The sequence below is a fragment of the Eumetopias jubatus genome, unplaced genomic scaffold (assembly GCF_037043125.1).
Source record: "Eumetopias jubatus isolate StellerSeaLion01/CBP00866 unplaced genomic scaffold, mEumJub1_p1.0 scaffold_1, whole genome shotgun sequence".
Taxonomy (NCBI): Eukaryota; Metazoa; Chordata; class Mammalia; order Carnivora; family Otariidae; genus Eumetopias; species Eumetopias jubatus.
The window spans coordinates 216,366,628-216,380,984 of record NW_028274807.1 but is presented as its reverse complement, the minus strand read 5'-3'; the positions used below and the strand labels follow the sequence as shown (position 1 = coordinate 216,380,984).

The 14,357-nt window shown below is 59.5% G+C and overlaps 1 protein-coding gene across 2 annotated transcripts; it reads right to left on the bottom strand.

The window, feature by feature from the left end:
• Positions 1-3,463: 3,463 nt before the first annotated feature.
• Positions 3,464-11,776, bottom strand: TLE5 (TLE family member 5, transcriptional modulator). 2 transcript variants are annotated; one of them, XM_028126213.2, is made up of 7 exons: positions 11,617-11,776; positions 10,399-10,496; positions 8,124-8,187; positions 6,756-6,800; positions 6,150-6,212; positions 4,695-4,769; positions 3,464-4,606 (listed from the first exon to the last, which is right to left on the bottom strand). In XM_028126213.2, the coding sequence occupies exons 1-7, from the start codon at positions 11,641-11,643 to the stop codon at positions 4,388-4,390; spliced, it is 591 nt and encodes a 196-aa protein (XP_027982014.1). In that variant the 5' UTR covers positions 11,644-11,776; the 3' UTR covers positions 3,464-4,387. The 2 variants fall into 2 exon arrangements, with proteins under 2 accessions (XP_027982014.1, XP_027982012.1); XM_028126211.2 differs by having other exon boundaries at positions 3,464-4,609; positions 11,617-11,772.
• Between the last annotated feature and the right edge of the window lie 2,581 nt (positions 11,777-14,357).

The window sequence follows — 14,357 nt, the reverse complement described above, 5'->3', positions numbered from 1 at the left end:
TCTCCCACACTGAGGACATTAGGAGCAGTGTATGGACAGGAAATGGAGGCACAGGGGTGGGGGGGCTCACACCCCTGATGCACACGGATTCCCCCTGCTAAAAAGGCTCTTCTCTTCTCAAAAGGAGAGTGGTGGGAGAAGGGGAGGAGCTTTGGAGAAGGAGCAGGGACCCCCTGAAGGGATGGTGTCCGAGGGGGGGGTGAGGTAGTCAGAAATGGGTGGGTTCATCGCATCCCCACTGCTCCCCCCTCCTGTGCCCAAGGAGCTGGGCGCATGGCCCTCCTCCCTCTCCTCCCTGGGCCCCCTCCCCGAGTTTCTCCGCCCCTCCCTCTCAGCTCCTTTCCCCCTCCCTGCTGCTTCTCTCGCGCTCCACCTTCCCTCCCCCGCACTCTCACGTCCCCCTCTTATCTCCTCCCCCCTCCCCTCCCTTCTTCCCCTAACCTCCTCCCCTCCCTTCCCTCCATTCTCTCCTCCTCTCCCCCCGCTTCTGCCCAAACTCCTCCACCCCTCCATTCTCTCCTCCTCCCCACCCCTTCACCCCCTCCCTTGTCTTCCTCCTCCCTCTCCCCCCTCCCTAGCCCCCCCTCCTCTCCCCACTCCCCCTGCACTCTCCCCACCGCCCCCTCCGCCCCCTCCTCCCGCCTCATTAGGCGCGGCCGCGGCGCGGGGCCCATTAGCGGATCAATTAGCCGAGGTCGCCGGCGGCGCGGTCGTTAAGCGCAGGAGGCCGCGGCGGGGAGGGGGCTCGGGAGGCGGCCCTTCTGCCCGCCCCGGCTCCGCGGCCGCGATCGCGCACCCTCAGGACTTTCTCGTCACCCTGCCCCACAGGGGGCTCCCGGACCCTCCGCAAACCCTCGGGGGACCCAGCCCCGCCGGCGGGATTGGGGGGAGGGGCTCCGAGCCCCGGAGGAAGACCCCCGAGGTCACAGGCCCTCCGTGGCTGGGCAGGGCGCCCCTTCTCCGGAGAAGACCCCTGGTTTGGGGGTGCCGGGTTTGTGACCACCCCCCCACCCCCCACGGCTCCCTTCATCTGCCAGCAACATCAGTAATAATAACATCAGCTGACAGCTTGTGAGCCCTTGCAGGCTTCCTGCTAATTCTCGGGAACAATTTCCCAGAAACTGAGGTCAGACAAGTGACTTCACTTGCCTCAAATCACTAGTTAGGGTCTGAGACAGGTACAAACTCAGGTCTGCCCTCAATAAATTTGCTAGCATTTATTGAGTTGCTTCTATGAGCAAATTAAAAAAAAAAATGCAGCCAACACTCCCCATCCCTCGTTCTCTATCAACACATTCTGGATTTTCCCGGTTATCTGTCTGTTCCAGCCAGAGGGCAGGAATTTATGTCTTCTGTGTCCCTGGGGCTCCGAGTAGGTCCCACTAAATGAATGAATGAATGTGCGAGTCCCTGCTAGAAGCCTTTCCGCGGATTAAATAATATGATTTTCATAACTAGGGCTTGTTCTGAGACCATACCCATTTTACAGATAGGGAATCCAAGATCCGGAGGGGTGAAGCCACTTGTCTAGACTCTCCAGCCATGAGAGCGAGAGCCAGGATTTAAATCGAGGCTGGAGGCCGCCATCATGCCTGTCTGGGCCTCAGTCTTCTCATCTTGCCAAGGGGCTGACAACCCTACCTCCCACGACCATGATTGCTGGGCCGCCTGGATTATTCCCTGCAACCATCATGTGACATATTAGTATGTTGCTTGTGCGGGACCTGGGTGGAGGGGCCACAGACCCCTGCTTTGGGGTAGGGTCGGGGGAGGACTTGAGAAAACTGATATCTGGAAGTCTTGGAGGATTACTACCCTGGGAAAGGGGGGGGGGAAGAGGGAGAACACTGTTCCAGACAGACAGAACAGCATGTGCAAAAGGCCTCTAGGCAAGGAACAGCAAGATGGTTCCAGCCTGCTGGAGTCATTGGAGGGGTGGGCAGCAGGACCAGCTGCCATGGAGGCCCCCCAAATCTTTTTTATGATTTTTTTAAAAATTGTGAAATGTAACACACAAAAGAGGGCACAGATTGTAAGTGAACAATTTGATGATTACAGAGTGAACACACTCATGTCATCAGCCCCCAAGTTAAGAAATGGAACATGAGCCCCCTCTGCCCCTCCCCCACCCTCTCGCAAGGGTGACCCCATGACACCTGACACTGTAGGTCACTTGGGCTTGATTTTGTTCCTTATATAAATGGAATCACTCTGTATTTACGCTTTTGTCCCCAGCTGCTTTTGTTCAGCGTGCCATGAGCGAGAAGCGGGGTGTTGAGTAGAGCGGTGGCTCGTACTTTTTTTTCGTGGTCTGTCGTGTTTCCCAGGCATGATGATGTCACAGCTCAGCCATTCGGTCGATGGGCAGCGGGTAGCTTCCGGTTGGGGGAAGTGGGGAGGAAGGACAGCAACTCTGGACACCCTTGTCCGTGCCTTTGTGGAGGTTGGGTGCGGCACGGCTCTGGGGGTGGGGACCCAGGAGGGGACTTGCTGGGTGCCAGATTGCCTTCCAGGTGGGTGCGACACTTGGCATTGCAACAGTTTTCGCTCCCCAAGTGTCCTGGGTGAGTTTGGGTTTTCAGCACAAGGATAAAATGCTAGGCAGGGAGCGACCCCCATCACATGGGCGTTTCGAGAGGTGCTATCATGGGGGGAGGGCCGGGACCCAGGGGGAGGCTGGTGGGACCACCCAATCATGCTCCCCCCTCCTCTCCTCTTTCCTCAGGGACATGAGCCGTTTCCCCAGAGGGTAAGCCGCCCACCCCCCCCACCCCCGTGCCCTTGGTTCACCTTGGGAACCTGCTAGATTGGGGGGCAGGTGAGAATTTCTTGGACTTCAAAGGTGCCCCCAGCTGCCCAGGTCCCTGAGGGTAAGGAATTCTATGCCGCCCCGCCCTGCCTCATCCTCAGCTTCGCCCCATATCCTGGGTGGGCAGCCTGAGGCCTCTTGGCCCAGGTGCCAGGTTCACTCCGGGAATCTCCCTTCCTTCTGGCTCCCCGGGTGGTCCAGCTGGGGCGTGGCAGGGAGACCTTCCAGAGGTCCTCCGGGGGTCAGGTTCAGCTGGGGGGTGGTCCTGTGTGCTCAGATCTGGAGAAAGGGTCTCTGTGGGTATGCAGCGGGGATGGATTCTGCAGTCTCAAAATCTTCTGTCTCTAAGAGAAAAGAACGCCACTTAGGAGCCCTCTGGCCTGGGGATCAGAAGTCAGCTCTGCTCAACTTCAAGCACGTGGGCCTGGCTGTGTGACCTAGAGCCTCCAGCTGACCCTCTCTGGTCTATGCATCAAGTTGGGGAGACAGCCCACGCTGGCAAGCCGGACTCCGCCCCCACCCCGCCCCCACCCCACCCTCACTCTCCCATCCTGGAAGGAGGCGGGAGCTCAGATGTGAGGGAAGCCCCCTCCTCCCATGGGAAGGGGGGCACCGCCGCAGCATCCCGCAACACAGAGGCAGGAACAAGGCAACCAACCTTCTCACATCTTTATTTGAAAGGCACAGCTAAGCCCACCCTCGATACAGCATTCTCCCTTCTCTCTGCAGCGATCAAACGACTGAGCACAACAGAAGCTGACAGTCTAAAAGGCTATATACAGACACAGGTGTGGGTGTTTGTTTTTTTAAAACATTTTTCTGTCTTTTTTTTTTTTTTAAATATCCCTTTTCTTAAAAGACAAGCTAGTATACTGGAAAAAGGAAAAAAATAAAATAAAAACCAAGACAACTTGAGTACCCTCATCTTTATTCGGGAAGGGGAGAAAGGGAATTCTGGGACGCCCGCCCCCCACTCCTCCCCCCTGCTCCTGGCTAAGCTCACTCTCTCTGCCCCCTCTCTGGCGGGCGCGGGGAGAGGACAGGTGGGCGTGGGCTCTGGAACTAGCAGAGGAGGTGAGTGAGGCGGGAGGGACGTGGGGTGCCCAGGGCGGGAAGGGGCAGCTAGCGTGGTGTCTGCATGCAGTGCCAGGGTGGGAGGCTGGGGGCGTGCGCCCTGAGGGGCCCGGCGGGCCGGCGGTCAGGTGCACGGTTGCGGAACGGGGCAGTGCAGGGGTGCGGGGCTTCTGAGGCTTTGCTGTCTTCTGACCTGGCCTCCCATTTGTGCCTCCAGGCCTCAGCTTGCCTCCTGTGTGGAATGAGCAGGCATCCGCCCACTCAGGCTGCAGGGGAGGAGGAGGAGGGAGGCAGGAGAGGCGGAGGAGGAGGGAGGCCGGGAGCCGGGGGTGTGAGCGAAGCTAGGGGTGGTACACAGGCAGGGCTAGGACCCCAGCAGGCGGCTACCATAAATACTACCAAGTTCAGCCAAACCCGAGCTATACTGTGTCTTGCGCTAAACGTTCCTCTCTCTCCGTGTCTGTCTCCCCTTTGTCCCCCCACCCTCCCCATCCCGGCCGCCCGCTAATCCGACTTCTCGCCGTCATCCTCCTGGTGGGGGTCACCGTCGTGCCCATTCTTGTCTTCCTTGGAGAGGTGGGCCTGGGAGCCCAGCGCGGACAGCGAGAGAAGGCCGGTGCCGGCGCTGACCGCGGGCAGCGCAGGCGGCTGCAGCCCCACGGGCAACGGGGTCAGGGGCAGGGCCAGAGCCTGCAGCTGGGACAGCTGATGGGCTTGGAGCTGCTGCTGCAGGGCACACGGGAGGGAAGCATGAGCTGCCGTGGGCCCACCTGCCCACCCGCCTGCCCGCCCGCCCGCGACCCAGACGTACCCGGATGATGGAGTTCAGCTCAGGAGCGGTGACCTGCTTAGCCCTCTCGATGGCTCCCAAGACCTGCTGCTGGTGCTGGAAGGGGTGTGGGGTAGAGAGGAGCCAGGTGCTATATGCCCTGATCTCTGTGGGGGTCTGAGGCACAGAGCCCAGGGGAAGGCGCGCCCCACCATGGCTTTCCATCCCATCAGAAAACCCCTCCCTCCAGCCGCTTCTGTTCACCAAGTGGGATTCGCAGAAGGCCCAAAGGGGTTGGTGCCAGATACTTAAGAAAACGCCATCGTCACCAAAAACTAATGATGTAATATATGGTGATTAACATAACAATAAAAAATTTAAAAAAAAAAAAAGAAAACGCCATCGGGTGAGTCTAAGAGAAACCCTGGATCGTGACCTATTCAATGCGATACACCAAGAAGTAAATGTACAGTGCCCAACCTGGCCAACTGTACAGGGAAGTCTTGATCCTAAGCTCACAGACTGTGCTCTGAGATCGGCTAACCCAAGCTCCTCTCCTTCTACAGCTGGGGAAGGCCCAGTGGATTCTGGCAGTGCTGGGGTATGAGTCTAGGTTCAGGGCAATCCCTCCCGGGGCAATTTATTGCCCACACCCCAGCCCTCCCTACGAGTCCATCTCTCCTGCCATCAGATGCTAGACTCTGCCAATCTCCCTTTTTGCCTTGCCTACCAGGAAGCCCCTGTCATGAAAGGAAAGCACAAGTCTAGGTCTTCAGGGCCCCAAGAACCCCCTTCTCTAGGGTTTTCATAGTGTCCTTCTGGAATTGTCCCTGAGCATGCAGGTCACCCGAAGGCCCCCAAGATAAAGTCAGGGATTAAAGAGGAAATGATGAAAGATCGACAGGAAACCTGGCAGAGAGCAGGAATGGCAGTGGGGGGAATGTGGAGTGGGCCCCACACCAAGAGTCTTAAAAATCCCAAAAAGCAAAAGCAAGAGCTCAGCACATGGCTCCCCAGGGTGCGTGTCCACGGGTCCGTGTGTACATCTGTGTTGCACCTGTGCATGTCTGTCTGTCTGCATACGTGAGCTGAGTGCCTTCCCCGTACACACCCCCTGTGGTTTCTGGCCTGAGGCCACCCACAGGGCCTGGCAGACAAATCTCAAGAGGGTTAAACGCAGAAGCAAGAAGGGGGAAAAAAAAATCTTGGTGTAGTCTTTGGCATATCTGACATTTTTACCCGTGAAATGACTCACTCAGGCTGGGAATTCCACAGCAGGCTGAGGCCCCTCCCTCCACCGCCCTGCACCCCTGGGGTTTCTCCAAGCTGGGGATTCTTCTGTGTCTGGGAGGTCCAGAGAGGGGAGGTGTGCGCCTTGGGCATCGAACAGCTGCTGCCCCAGAGCATGGGGGAGGCAGGGGTGGGGGGGGCAGGCCCTGGGGCAAGTTCACAGTCCAACTACCTCCTCCTCCCTGCAGCCCCCGGGGCGCCACTCACCTCTTGGGAAAGGTAGGGTAGGACCTGGGCACAAATCCCATTCAGCCTCTTGACGATTTCAGCCTGCAACACACAGAGGCTTCAGTCCAGGGCAGGCAGCAGGGGGCAGGTGCAGACCAGCCCCGAGAGGCCTGTGAGGTTCTACCCAAGAGGAGGCCAACTCTGCCCAGGGTCAGATCAACACCTCCAGACTATGGGCCCCTGGTCAGCAGCCAAGGTGGGATCTAAGGCTGGCTCTCAGCTCCGCAGCTAACAGGGAAGGCTCAGGACCGATTCCAGGCTTGGGGGGGGGCGCGGGGGTGCTAGGTGGGGGAGGGGCCAGGGGGCCACCAACATCATTATTTTTATGACATCCCTGATATCAGCCTACTCAGGGCACAGATGGCCAAAGCAAGGATAGAGGGCAAGGGGCAACCCCGGGGTTCGCAGTGTGCTGGCATGTCACCCTCCTCCCAGGGATAAACCTCCCAGGGAGGCCTGAGAAGGAACAGGGGCAGGGGTTCAGAAGGTAACAGGATCAGGTGTGGAGGCCTGATCAGACTTGGTGCGCAGCCAAGGGGCCGGGCCCACCCATCTGGGGTTGCAGAAGTGGGCGGGGGGGCGTACCTGCTTGTGCATCTCAATGTTCAAGCCATAGGACATCTCGTAGTACTGCATGGTGGGGAGACAGAGAGAAATGGGGGTGGGCAAAGGCTGGGGGGTGTGCCAGAGGGACACACACACACACACACACACACACACACGGGGTGGGGAGCATGAGGGCAGGTGGGAGGTGCCCATGCCGGGAGCAGAAGCCCGGGCACCTGGTGGAACTGCTTGCCGGGAGCTGGGGGAGCTTCAGGGCCCCAGCCAGGCCCGGCTCCCCTGGTTTCTGGAATAATTATCCAGCCCTCTCTCCAACACACATACATTCCAGGACTCCTAATCTTTTATCTTTATGTGTCTTGTCTGCGGGTGGCCCCAGACTCCAGGGAAGTTTGCCTTCCTGGGTATAAATAATCAGGATAAACAAAGCCTGCTGGGTCTGGCTCTGGGGTCAGTAGCCCCCCTCCTCACGCCCCAGATCTGACCCTGCCTCCTCCCCTCCTCTAAAGCCCCTCGTGGCTCCCCATCATCCCTGGAGGTGGGGCAGGGGAAGCCAAGTTCATTCCCAGGACTTCCCGTGGTTTCTTCTCTTTTGCCCAGCAAGCTCCTACTCATTCTTCAAGACCCTAGTTGCAATGCTCTATCCTCCATGTGGCCTTCCTCAGGCAGTGTGCCCCCCTCTGGAATCCCGCCTTCCTGGGACGGTCCCTCTGCTCCAGCCCTCTAGGGCCAGGAGGGTCAGTGTCTGGCTCTCTCTGCCTCATCAACAGCCTGGGAGAGCTGGGCTCTGGGCTGGACCAAGGCAGGGGCTTTTTGATGTAGAAACTGCCACCTGGTGGGTAGGGATCCCAGCAAGTGATTCTGGCAATGCGCAGACGCAGGGTCTCAGATGTCAGGCAAAGAATGCGGTGTCACCCCTTCCCTCCCTCCAACCTCAAAGGATGTCAGCTTCCTGCTCGATGCCCCCCCCCCCCCCAGGAGTCCTCCTTCTGAAGCTTGGGCAAGGAGGAGTTAAGGCTGGGATGCCCGAACTGTGGGGGCAGGGAGGGGAACTGTGGGGGCAGGGAGGGATCCGGCAGCTCCCCCAGCCAGTTCCTGGCTTTGGCTTACACAGCAGCGGCCTCCTCTGTTGCCAAGGACAGCCGGGGGACCTGGCAGGCCCACACTGCAACCTGGTGGTTTGGCACCTGGGCCACTGCCTGGGCCGGCAGCCAGGCCAGCAAGGCGGCCTCAGCCAGGCCCCAGGGGCCAGCTGAATGCAGAGCAGACCCCGAGTCCTCGTCCATCCCCCAGGAGGTGGCTAGGGTTCAGGCAGCTGCCAGCGGTGGAGGAGGGTCTGGGGTCGCCCCCTGCCCTGCCCTGCCCTGCCCGACCGGGAGGCCAGCTTACCATCACGTAATGACGCTGCATCTCTGACTTCTCGCTGGCTAGCTTGTCACATTCCAGCTTCAGGCTGAAAAGAACAAGGGGAGAGGGACCAGGGGCCGGGCTGAGGTCCCCCACTGTGCGGGGGGACCCAGAGCTTTGGTGGAGGAGAAGGACGTCCTCCTCTGTGAAGATGGGGCGGGGGGGGGGTGGAGCTCAGGCTCCCTAACTGTAAAACGAGGATCATGAAATCACCCTCATAGATCTGGTGGCAGAAAAAGTCATGGGTAATAATATAGATAATAAAAGGCGGAGCAAACACGCGGACTGTGGGTCAGCCAGGGACTCAAAGAAACTTTTCCCTGTCCGGAGCCTCGATGAGATCAGTATTTGTGTCACCCTCATTTCACCGATGATGCAATGGATGCCCAGAGAGGCTGAGTAACGCTCAAGGTCACACAGCCAGAAAGCGGGCCTCAGAGGCCACAGTCCCAATCCCTGGGGAAAACTATCCAGCCGGGGAGGAAGGCACAGAAGCCACAGAAGGGCGGAAAAGGTGGAGGGTGGAGGGCTGGCTGGCAGGGCTCTGGGTTGGACTCACCTAGGAATCTCAAAGGGGGCCCAGCCCCTCTTATAGGGCCTTGATTTCACTAGGGGGTAAAAGTTCCACTGTTGGGTAACAGAGATGGGTAACAGCCTCTCTCAGGCTCTCCCAGCAGGGTTGAGCTTAGGGCATTTCTCAAAGCCCACCCACCCCTGTCCCCAGTGAGGAGGGCAGAGAAAGACCTAGACAGCTGACAGCACAGACGCGAGCCAGACGCACTGGATTCACAGTTCAGCCCTGCTACCTTGATGTTGTGTGGCTCTAGGCAAACCCCTCTACCTCCCTGGGCCTTGGTCTCTGCATCGCCAAGTACCAAACTCCCAGGGTGGGGTGGTGAGAAGGAAACGGATTAAGACAAGAACAGCTTCTGGAACAGGGCCTGGTATACAGTAAACACCCAATAAATGCTTGATCTTACGGTCCTCCCAGGAGCCTGGCGTTTCCCTCCACCAAACTGTGACTTGTACGCCCAGATTCAGAGATGAGCCACAGTTTCTGTGGCTATGCCCCCCACCCCACCCCCGAGTTTGTTTTCTCTCGTTTTCTTTAAAAAACGCTATTTGTTGACACCATTAAAACAAACAAACAAACAGAAAAGGTAATTTCACTCCAAACTATGAATTTCTGGCCCTTCTTGAGGGTCTGGCAAATCTTGGGTGCACCCCCAATGTGGCAGGACCCCTCAGTGTAGCCAGGCCTGCCAAGCCAAGTCCCTAAACGATCAGGGAACCAGAACAAAGTTCCTGGGGCCTGCCTTTCAACGGCCTGTGCCTATGTTTCCCTGTCTGGAAAATGGGCACAATAACAGGAAAACGTGGAAGATTGAACAACAGGATGTCGGCTCAGTATCTAGCACGTGGGGAGCATGGAAAGTACCCCGAAAAGGTGAAGTTTTTGAAAATATATGCATATATTTATATCTATTTCTCTTCTTCTTGGAGAAAACCCAGGCTCCTTCTTGGAACACTTTTGTGCCGGCAAACTGAGGTCCAGAGAGGGCCCAAGGCCCTGCTGGGATTTGTGATGGTGACCAAGGACTCCCTTCTGATTCCCAGGCAAAGCCCCCCCCCCCACCCCCACTCTCTAACAGCGCCATGAGAATCCGCATTCTTCAACCCAGAGATTGGCTGCAAATCTGTTTGCCACTTCTCTGCTGTGCATCCCCAGAAAATCTCTAACCTCTCTGGGCTTAAATTTCTTTAACTGTGAGATGAAGACAGTACCAGGTCCTTCCCCTTAGATCCTGCACTTGGCAAGCCCTTTACAATGTTAGAACGTTAAATTCTGGAGGAAGAGCCACCTTTGATTATCTGTTAGGACGCTAGGAACTCCTCCAAAACTAAGCAGAAAGAAACAGAACAGGCTACAGAATGTTTTCTTTTGGAGGTGGGGAGGTAGAGGGTCCACCCCCCGACTTCTTGGGAGGTCTTTTATCCAAGGGGGATGGGGGTGGGGATGGGGAGGGACTCTGAAGCCACGCAGATAATGTTCTTACCTTTGAAATGGGCCGTCTTGACGTCTAGGTGAGTTTAATATTAGAAAGGCGCTCAGGACAGCGCCTACCACATAATAGGACGCTCTCTACCTCCATTTTTTTCAAATATATGTACGTGGCAGTGGCCACAACCTTCCCTCCAGACCTGGGTGGGGGGGTCTCCACCATCCACCCTGCAGGGCCTCTGGCCCCCAGCTCACCTGTGGTACTGAGCCTGCAGCAGCTGAAACTCGTCTTTTATGCGGTCGCAGGAGTCTGAGGTGGTGAATTTGAGTTGCTGGGGTAGGTGAGACGAGCCCTGTGGGGAGGGGGGCGGCCCCGGTCAGGGCCAGGCGGGGCGGGGCGACCCCCGAGGCAGCGGGCCGGCCGGCACAGCTGCAGCGCGCCCCCCCCGCCCCCCCCGCCCCACTTCCCGGGCCCGTGTTTACAGCCCCTGGCGCGGCCCCCGCCCTCGCTTCCTGCCCCCGCCTCTCCCGGGAGAAGGCGAGGGGGTGGGTACGCCCGGAGCCGCCTGGTTCCCCGCCACCCCCAGGCTGTGGGGGTGCGTTTTAAGGTCCGCCCTTGGTGGGGGGCAGCGTGCGCCCTCTACCGCCCCTCCAATGCGCCGGGGGTGGGGTGTGCACATCCGAGAGCCCCAACTGCCTCTGCGAGGGGGGCAGAAGGCGTCCTAGAGTCCCCCTCCCCAAGTTGGTGGGGGGCGCAAGTCCTCCCTGCAAAGTCCCTTCGGGGAAGGGGCCTCTCCCAGCGCCCGAAATTACCCGGGGGGGCCCTCCACCCCAGATTCCCAGCACCCTTCTTCCCCGCCACGCTCTTCCGGGAGGGGTGCGCCTCGGATCCCCCCCACTCCCAGGCCCCAAAACCAGCCCCGGTGCTCTGGGGCTCCCCGGGTGCCCCAGGCTCGAGGCCAAGGCCATCCGAGGCCCGGCCTGGCTGGCTGGGGTGTGTGTGGGGGGGGAAGCATGCCCCAGGGGCTGGGGGAGGGGGGAATCCGGGCCGGGAGCTGGAGGGCACCGGGTCTGGGAACTAGGGGGCGAAACCGGGTCGGGAGCTGGGAGAGAGACCGGGACCTCCGGGGGTGTTGGGGAGAGCCCGGGTGGTGGGGGCGGGGGAGTAGCTCTGAGCCGGGAGCTGGAGGGGACCCGGCCCAGGAGTTGGGGGAGGCGCCGAGCAGGGAGCTGGCGGTGGGGGGTGGGGGGAGAATGGCCCGGCCGGGAACCGGGGCGGGGGGGGCGGATGGCCCGTCTGGGAACTGGGGTGCCAGGCGCCGATCTGGGGGAGGTGCGCGGGGCCGGGACCCGGGCGGGGGTGGGGAGGAATGGCCCACATGAGAACTGGGGGTGCCAGGCGCGGACCTAGGGGGATGCCGGGCCCGGAGCTGGGGGTGGGGGGGAGGCGCCGGGCCGGCGGGCCCCGCTTACCGAATGCCTGCTTTGTGGAAACATCATGTCAGTCGCGGCGGGGGGCGCGGGCTGCGCCCCGGCTGTGCGCCCCGGCTCGGGAGGCTCGGGGCGCCGGGCGGCCGCGCCTTTGTCCCGGCGCCGATCGGCAGCTCCCGGGGCCGCCGCCGCCGCCGCCTCCCGCGCCCGGCCTCGCCCGCTTCCTGCGCCCCCTCCCCGCGCGCCCGGCCCCGGCGCGCCCCGGGCCCCGCTTCCTGCGCGCCCGGCGCCCCTCCCCGCCCCTCCCCGCCGCCCGCCTCCCCGCACGCCCGGCCGCCGCTCCTATTGTCTAATGGCGGCAACGCCGGCAGTGGCCGCGGCCTCGGCTGCGCGGAGGCTCCGGCTCCACCTGCTGCCGCCGTCGCCGCCGCCGCCGCTGCTGCTTCCCGGGCCCCGTGCGCGCCGCCGAGGGGGGCGCGCGCCCGGGGAGGCCTGCGGATCCCCACCCAGCCCGCCTCCCCAGCCGGCCGGCGCAGTGACCTTGGGCACGGCGCGCCCCGCCCCGGGGCCACGGCCCCTCCCGGCGGGGTGGCGGGGTGGCCCGGGCCGCCGCCGGGCCTCGGTTTCCCCATCTGGCAGAGAAAGGGCCCGGCCGCCCCCATCTAAACCGCCGACTCTGTCATGGCGCGACCTGGACGCGTGCCAGGGACATGCTCTGTAACCTTGGCTCACTGGCTGTTTTCTCTCGGAGCCTCGGTTTCCTCTTCTGTAGAAAGGCCGAGGTAATCGCGCCGACCTCATGGGAGCCATCCCTTCAACGCACACTGATTGAGCGCCTACTGTGTGCCAGGCCCTGCTCCAGGACCTGGGGGTGGGTTGGGGGTGGGGGGTACAAAGTCCCAGCCCTGGTGGAGATGACATGAGACAGACGGACAAATGCACGAGCCCAAATCCCGGGCAGGTCAACCGGTGGTAACCGCTATGGGGCAAATGAAGCAGCAGGGAGAGCCGGGGGGGGGGGGGGGGGGGGGGATGCGCCGGGGGAAGGTTTTAAACAGGGGACGGTCAGAGAGGCCTGCTGGACCTGAAGGTGAGAGAGAGCCCTGCTAGGGGTGGGGGCGCGGGTGGCTTAGTCAAGGAGGCTGGAATAGCAAGTGCAAGGGCCCTGAGGCAGTACCGAGCCTGGCACTTCGGAGGCAGGGCCAGCAGCTTAACGCGTTCACCCAGGGGCCCTGCACTCAGAAGGGCCTGTGCTTGGGTTCATGACCTGCTGTTGTGGTCTGGAAATAGTTTTTGAACAAGAGGTCTCACAGTTTTGTTCTACATTGGGCCGAGCAAATTCTGTAGCTGGTGCCAGGCGCATGACGGATGATGCAGGGCCTTGGGGCTGGGGGGGAGACTTGGGCTTTTACTGCAAGGGAGGCTGGGAGATGGGAGCCCTGGACGGGCAGGGCCGGCCTAACTGGGATTTTGATAGGATCTCTCTTGCTGCCATGTGGAGAACAGGCCCCAAAGAAGCTGGTGAAGTAATGCACAGTTAACCTGGCAAGTGCTAAATGCAGTCTCTTAATTACCACCACCATCACCATCATTATCAACTATGCGGCTTGCCTCTCTGGATGTGTATGATTTCTTGGGGCCTTGGGTTTTCCCAATCTGTAAAACGGAGAGTCCGGACCCGACACCTTTCCTGGGCAGATGAAAGACCAGAGAAGTATAAGATGAATAAGCAAAGTGTAAGGTTCCTCCTATCCCTGCCCCCTCCCCCCCGCCAAAAAAACACAAAACCCTTCAAGATAAATGCTACTTTAATGTTTTTTAAAATAAAAAGTCATACCCCCCAAAAAATTCATGCTGAGCAAAATATCTGGGTGTTAAATAAAAATGGTATCTGATGGGGCCAGAGATGAGTAAGGAAGATGTGGGTCCCCCTCGTCCTGATGCTATAAGAAAAAAAGGAAGACCTTTTTGGAAAGTTCTTCAGTATTCCTATCGGGTTCTGGAACATGCAGACCCCACACATCATATCAGAGTCGCCGATGCAGATGGGCTATAGGATTTTTGGGCAAGGCAAAATGAAAATGCAGTGTCTCTTACTGAAACATTTTTAGGAATTTAGGAATTTCAAGATGTTGACAACACAGCATTAAACTGAGTTCAGGTCCTGTGGGACAGCATGAGCCACACGCCAGACACCCTTTCTCCTGGGAAGCCGCCTGTGTCTGAGCCTGATCTAGTATTCAGGTATTTGGGGATCAAACACTCCCATTTTAGCAGACCCCAGGCTTGGCTGGCAGGGCAGAGCTGGACACGAGAGACCCCCCCACCCCCAGCCCAGTGGGGTCAGGGCTGGGCCTTTCAGCAGGCAGAGAAGCCCAGAATTGTGTCCCAGACCATGAATAAAAATAAACCAACCAAGCTGTATATGTTTTTAATATGTGCCATGCTGGGCTTTAAGGATTTTAGCCTTAGGTATTATGACCATTTGAAAGATGGGGGAAATTAAGGCACCATGAGGTGAAGTGACCTGGCCAAAGTTACACAGCTGGAAGGTGGCAGGGCCAGGATGTAAAGTCAGGTCCTTGGGCCTTTAACCACTATGGCACACAGCCCCTCCAGGTAGGGCATGGAGGCAGCATGGGGGGGGGAGGGTAGGTCGGAGAGGGCCAGGAGGCTTGAGGAAGCAGGACCCTGCCTTCTGGACTGCGACATTGGCATTTTACATGGAGGGCACTAGGGAGCCATGGGAGGTTTTAGAGCAGAGTTTCTCAGTCAGCTTCTGT